This window comes from Macrobrachium rosenbergii, chromosome 44 (genome assembly GCF_040412425.1).
Source record: "Macrobrachium rosenbergii isolate ZJJX-2024 chromosome 44, ASM4041242v1, whole genome shotgun sequence".
Classification (NCBI taxonomy): Eukaryota; Metazoa; Arthropoda; class Malacostraca; order Decapoda; family Palaemonidae; genus Macrobrachium; species Macrobrachium rosenbergii.
The window spans coordinates 31,800,727-31,808,069 of NC_089784.1; the positions used below are offsets into that span (position 1 = coordinate 31,800,727).

At 43.1% G+C, this 7,343-nt stretch overlaps 1 protein-coding gene across 1 annotated transcript in view; it reads right to left on the bottom strand.

Annotated features, from left to right (window-relative positions):
• Positions 1–506: 506 nt before the first annotated feature.
• Positions 507–7,343, bottom strand: part of LOC136829577 (uncharacterized protein DDB_G0283697-like) — a 9,783-nt gene continuing 2,946 nt past the window's right edge. The window contains exon 2 of the mRNA XM_067088426.1: positions 507–825. Coding sequence (XP_066944527.1) covers positions 507–825 — 319 coding nt within the window. The remainder of the gene's footprint in view (positions 826–7,343) is intronic.

Sequence of the window (7,343 nt, forward strand, 5' to 3'; positions counted from 1 at the left end):
ATAAACACATTCCGTGTCGCGGTGTCCAGAGCCGTCACTTTGGGAGTCCGGTGGCGACGGCCATATCTTTCTTTCTTCTTGTCTTCCAATCACCGTCATCGAGGGGGAACGTCCTCGTTGAGGGAGCCAGTTCCCAAAAGCCTGCGTCCACGTCTCACGTCTCTCTCTTCCCCTCTTTGGGCGGGCGGCCCTCGCTCGGTCGGATAAGCAGCGGATTCCAGTCTTCTAGAGTGTGGAGAAATGATGCTCGATTCACCTGGAAGTCGATTTATTTTTCTTATTGCGCCTGGAAAGATGTTGTAATGGGCTCCTGGCTGAAGGGGCTCGTATTAAAAGATAGACGACAGAATGTCTTTTCGGAATGGTCCTCCTCCTCTTTCCTCCCCCCCCCCCCCCACTCTTCTTCCTCCTTCTTCTCATCCCTGTTTTAAAAGGTAGACGCCAGAATGTCTTTTTGGATTGGTCCTCCTCCTCCTCGTCCTCCTTCTCCTCTTCCTCTTCCTCTTCTACTCTTTCTCCTCCTCCTCCTCCTCCTCCTCCTCCTCCTCCACTCTTCTTCCTCCTCCCTCACATCTCTGTTTTAAAAGGTAGACGCCGGAATGTCTTTTTGGAATGCTCCTCCTCCTCCTCCTCCACTCTTCTTCCTCCTCCTCCTCCTCCTCCTCCTCCTCCTCCTCCTCCTCCTCCTCCTCCTCCTCCTCCTCCTTCTTCTTCTTCTTCTTCTCATCCCCATTTCCCCCCTTTTCTCGCCGTCTCCTCGCCAGAGCGGTGGTGTCTCCCGTTGACAAGCTCTTAGGAGAGCGGTATCTGGTCTGTTGAAAGTAGCTGTTGATGGAGTTTGCAATCTGAATAAGGCAATCGATACAGGAATTCTGAAGGAGGGGAAGACCCCTTGGGGGGGGGGGAGAGGGAAGGGGTTGTAGCCGGTGTCTCCGGACGGCACCTACGGGGCCGGACACTCATCAAATTTGTAGTGGTCAGTTGTCTTCTCGCGGTGAAAAGGTAATGTGGACACTGTCCGAGGGAAGAACGGGAGATGGGGGAGGGGGTAGGGGTGCGGGAGGAGGGGAGAGGAGAAAGAGAAAGATGCCTGGAGAAAATGAAGATGATGAGAAAGATATTGCACGCGGCGGCTCGAGGGGGCCCTGGTCGGACTTTTCCGACGGCTGTTGTGTACCTTTGTCGCGAACCTTCGCTTCCTAATTTTCCTTTAATTAACGGGAAACTAAATATTGATGTGTATGGTTAAGCGGTAATTGTTCTCTCTCTCTCTCTCTCTCTCTCTCTCTCTCTCTCTCTCTGTGTGTGTGTGTGTGTGTGTGCCACCATCACGCGGCATTGAATCGGCTCCCATATACCCGTCCCTTACAAGCATGTTGGAAATAATTCAGCTACTGCATTTACGGTTAGCTCTGTACACGTCAGAGGAAAGTTGCATTATGCAAGAGCTGCCCCTCATAGCCAATAGGAGGTCAGTCAGGCCGACAGATCCACACACACAAACACACACACACACACACACACACACACACACACTTCGCTGTCACCTGGTTAGTCAGCACCTAACAAGCTTCGTTGGAAAACAGTCGCTCTTTTTTTTTTTTTGGGGGGTGGCAGTCATTGCGCGACCATTTCGGAAAGCTGAAAAGTCCAGAATGGTTACTAATGCACCTGTTCTTTTCAAAATGACGGCAATACGAAGGTAATTTTGCGGCTGCATTGTGCTCACTTATTTTATGTGTATTAAGTACATCGTGTTGCTCTGCAAGTTCTAGTTTGAGAATCTGTGGTACTTAAATGGATAGTTACTCCCATAGACTATCTGTTTCAAGGCTTAAAGTAATTAATATACTGATCTACATTGTAGTGTTATCAACTTTGAATCTCTTAGTCCCAGTAGTCATGGAGAATAACTTATTTCAGCGATTCCGTTATGGGTGGTAATACTAGAGACAGATGACTCTTGGTAAATAACTCCCTTGGACTCGATATAATTCTTAGAGATTCAGCCTTTTATTCTTTTGCAATTTGGCAACAACTTTGTAATGTGCAGTATTTCTCGCAATAGTGTAACATCCTAAGCGCATTTGGATGGCATTATTTTAGCTCCGGAATATTTTATTGGATGCTTTGTTTCTCAGAATGTCTTGCAGGTTTACGTTATCAGGCAAACACAGGAAAACACTTAACTCATGTGTATTTTGATTACAACACCTATTTGTCGCTGTTTTTGTTCCGTTTTAGTTTTCTTTAAAAGAAAATTTATTGTGCCGGCTTTGTCTGTCCGTCCGCACTTTATTCTGTCCACACTTTTTCTGTCCACCCTCAGATCTTAAAAACTGCTGAGGCTAGAGGGCTGCAAATTGCTATGTTGGTCATTTTTCCTCCAATCATCAAACATACCGAATTGCAGCCCTCTAGCCTCAGAAGTTTTTATTTTATTTAAAGTTAGTCATGATCGTGCAGCTAACAATAATTCCTCCCCGCTTGATTATTTTTGACCTCTTCGTTTTTTGAGAATTTTAGAGAGATTAGTTTGCATGATAAAGTGAGACAACTCTCACACGTTACCAGCTGTGTGTATGTGTGTGTGTGTGTGTGTGTGTGTGCGCGCGCGCGCGCTGGGTATATGTGCATGCGCGCCCGCAAAACGTGCGAGCAGGTGGTGACAGCTTTTGGGCGCCGCGACATTTTATAAGTCGGCAAATGCAGATTCACTTCGGAGGGTTTTAGATATTCATCAGTCTGCTGCTGGTCCGGTGCGAGGTGTCGGATTTCATTGCCGCGAAACCTGTCGTTTTCGTCGCTTCAAACAGAAATGAGTTGTCGGAACAGTAGTAGTGGTAGTAACAGTAGTAGTAGGATGGTAGTTATATTGGTCGTAGTAATAATAGTAGCCACTTACATGAACGCCAAAAAATACAGAAACTGTATTTTTCTTCAAAACTCCAATTTGATGCCATCTTTCGTGTTTAATTTTTTACCCGGGTATTAGTAGTAAGTAGTAGTAATAATGATAATAATGGTAGTTATACTAGCCTTAGTAATAATAATACCCACTTACATGAACGCCCAAAAAGATATCAACAACTGTTCTTTTTAAGCTCCAATTTGGTGCCATCTTTCGTGTTGTTTTTTCACCGTGACGAATTCTTGTGTGGCTCACGACCATCACACGCTGACATTTAAAGGTTTTATCATAATTTTAAGTCTGATCTCTTCAAAAAAAAAAAAAGGCGAAAAAGGACGGATAAAAAAAAACTTCTTTTGACATTTGGAATTTGAAGTTTCTCGCCTTATGACGGGCGAGGTTTCACGACGTATGTTATTTATAGTTGAGAGCTTTGTAGTGATGTATTATGAATGAAATCCGCAGGAGTTATGTGGTTAGGATACAAACAAGTATAAAATGCGCCGAAGTTTCTTCGGCGCATTCGAGTTTTCTGTACAGCGACTACAGCATATATAATCAAGGCCACCGAAATTAGATCTATCTTTCGATGGTCTCGGTATAATGCTGTATGAGCCGCGGCCTGTCCTCTTTCGTAACCGGACGCACGATCATGGCTAACTTTAACCTTAAATAATATAAAAACTACAGAGACTAGAGGGCTGCAATTTTGTATGTTTGATGATTGGAGGGTAGACGATCAACATCCCAATTTGCAGCCCTCTAGCCTCAGCAGTTTTTAAGATCTGACGGCGGACAGAAAAAGTGCGGACGGACAGACGAAGCCGGCACAATAATTCTCTTTTACAGGAAACTAAAAACCGTGATCGGATACTGATGTAGAATGAATAACCCCATTTTATTTATTATGGCTTTTTTGTGGGGAGGTTGGTAAGCATGACATGGAATTGAGAGAAAACCAACATTAGTAATGTGGTTAGGATAAAAAAACCTTATGTATAGATATTGATGCAGATTGAATAACCTCCTTTATGTTCAAAATGGAATTTTTTTAAGCGTGACATGGAAATGAAAGACTAATCTACGGTACTTCTGTGGTAAGAATACAAAAAAAAAAATCCATGCTTGGATGCGTTTAGATTTAACCAAAAAAATAGTATTGTGGATAGTTTAAGAACCAATCTTTCAGGGTTCACAGATTTGGTTAACACGTTAAAAGAAAAAGGTATTTTTTTTCATATGACCATGTCACGGAATTGAGAGAAAACCGACGGTAGTTATGTGGTTTGGATATAAAAAAAAAAACCACCCATGCTTGGATGCGTTTAGATGTAGCAGAAGAAAAAACTACTAGTTTTGTGGTTAGAATAAAAGCCAATCTTTTAGCGTTCACTTAGATTTGGATAACTAAAAAAAAAAGAAGTAAAAAATGCGCCAAAGTTTCTTCGGTGCAATCGAGTTTTCTGTACGGCGTATAATCAAGGCCACTGAAAATAGATCTATTTTTCGGTGGTCTCGGTATGAACCGCGGCCCTGTGGTGACCTGTCCTATTTAGTTGCCAGAAGCACGATCATGGCTAAATTTAACCCTAAATAAAATGAAAACTACCGAGGCTAGAGGGCTGCAATTTGGTATGATTGATGACTGGAGGGTGGATGATCAACATACCAAATTGCAGTCCTGTAGCCTCAGTAGTTTTTAAGAGCTGAGGGCGGACAGAAAAAAAGTGCCGACGGACAAAGCCGGCACAATAGGTTTCTTAACAGAAAACTAAAAAAGAGAGACGATCATTAGGTTACAATAAGAGGCTATTTCGGTTTAGTTCAAAAGTTGTTTACAATAAGTAAGATATAAGTTGCGTTCACAGTAAAGGGGTTTTACGTGCTGGCGTGCGCCCGTGCATCGATGCGCACGTGTTGGGGTTTTGCTCTTTTCCGTGCGTTATTATGCAGCTCTCATGGCATTTTTAAATCGGTCTGTCATTCCTGACAGTGACGGTAGTACTCTCTCTCTCTCTCTCTCTCTCTCTCTCTCTCTCTCTCTCTCTCTCTCTCTCTCTCTCTCTCTCTCTCTCATGAAAATTGAATGACAAAAAGGCTGTTCGCTCAAATGAAATAATTACAAGTTTGTTATTTTGTTGGAGAGAGAGAGAGAGAGAGAGAGAGAGAGAGAGAGAGAGAAGAGAGAGAGAGAGAGAAAACTCTTAGAATTTAAAACAAATGACATTTAGGGTACGAAAATAAGTTTGTGTAATGAATTAAAAAAGAAAAAAAAAGGACAACGAAGGAAATATAAAGTACCCAAAAGTAGAGAACACGTAGTATTAGCAGATTGTGTGAAGAGAGCATGAATAACCCAAGTGGGGGTCCCCTGGGAGGATCAGTAGATAGTGGGAGGTTATATGTAAGGGGGTAGGGGTTATGGAGTACGGTGGCATATGTATTGGGAGGGGATGGGAGGAGAGGGGAGGGGAGGGGGTAGTAACCTCAACCGGAAGGGTATACGGGAGAAGAGTGAGGGAAGGCGGCGTGTGTGTGTGAGTGTGTTTGGGGATGGAAGGGGGGAGGGGAAGGGAAGGGGTTATATGGGGGGGAAGGGGAAGAGGGAAGGGTCAGGGGTGGGATGTTGCCTTCTGCTGCTGCATCAGGTGAACAATAGGCATCGGGAGCTGTTGGTGACGCCTCACAAACACTCTGAGTGGCAGCCGCATCAAGGCACCTGGCACTCAGCTCCTGATTGGCCCGCCACCATCACTGATACTTGTGGCACTGTGGTTGTTCTCCGATTGGCTCCCTCTCCCCCGACAATCCCCCTCCCCTCCCCTTCCCCCACCATTCCCCTTTCCAACTCCACTTATTATGCCGCCTGTGACTGCCTTTGATAGGACTTCTCAAGCAATAAAGAAGGAGGACTTCTTGCAAGAGGCAGAGGTGGTACTTTCCTCCTCCTCCTCCTCCTCCTTCTCTTCCTCCTCCTCCTCATCTTCCTCTTCATCATCCTCCTCCTCCAACAACACTTCCTCCTCTTCAATTTCCCTTCCTCTTCAATTTCCCTGTTTCACTATTATCTCTTGTATTCTATTATTCCATGCATTCTCTTCGTAATTTTCTTTTCTTGCAGTTTTGTACAGGTGCTTCAGTTGAATTAAATATTTTATATATATTTGCTTCACCATACTGAATATGATAGCTTGTTAATTTTTAAGAATATTCTATCGTATCTTACTGTAATATTTCACAAAGTGAAATTTTTGAATTATGGAAAAGTAAAACACTGCAGATTGTGTTACAAGATATCACTCGATTATTACATGCCAGTAATGTTGTGAGTATAAAATTCACGTGAAAATTTGACGCTCTCTCTCTCTCTCTCTCTCTCTCTCTCTCTCTCTCTCTCTCTCTCTCTCTCTCTCTCTCTCTCTTTCAAAAGCTTTTGGTCAAGAACTCAAGTAACATCAAAAGTTAGATGTAATTTGTGTCGCATTATAAAGTAGCCTGTAATTTTGCCATTCCCTGTAACTCAATAGTGACAAATGGAAAGTCATGACATCGTAGTAATGGAGGGGGGACCCGCCCCCTCCTCTTGCTGTCATTAACGGGGCCGACGAACACGCGATACGTAGTGACTGAACGTGAACCCAGTGGATTTTAGAGGCGAAGCCGTGATTATTACGTATTTCCTTATTTTTTCAAATGAACAACATATTCTTTGGAAGCTTGAGTTTCAAATCAGTGGCCCTTTTGGTGGGTTTGTTTCATATGAATAGGGTTCATGTTAATAATAATAATAATAATAATAATAATAATAATAATAATAATAATAATAATAATAATAATAATAATAATTTCTATTATCGTTAATAACATGCATTTTTCCTTTTATCCTATTTTTTTATTCCTTTTCAGTCTCTGTTCCTTTTATCAGAGGAAGAATTCCTTTTCCCTATATTTGCAGTCTCTGAATCTGACGCTCCAGCCTCCTCAGCCACCCCCGGCGAGACCCCCTTTCCCCCCCCTTCCCCTACCCCTCCCTGAGAAACCTCCTTCCCCCCTCCTCCCTCCCCCCTTTTTTTGCACAAGTTTAACCTTAAAAACTTTTGTTCCATCGGTGTAACGCGCTTTTATTTTTGCGTCCCGTGCTGCGGGAGTTTTATTCCGGGCTTATATATATACCCTATTTTTTACGCGTTCTCTTTATCGCCTTTTCATGTCGCTGTATTTTTATCCTGATCTCGTATGCCACCGTTCTATTTTTCCAGTCCTCGTCGGGTGCGTTCTTTTCAGAAAGTAATCTGAGTCTCCCATTGTCTTTTGTTGCTAACTGCTCCTGCTTCTGCTCCTTTTTTTTTTATATAGTTTCGATTCTCTCTCTCTCTCTCTCTCTCTCTCTTTTTTCTTTTTTTCATATGAATAAATGTAATGTAAAGTGGCC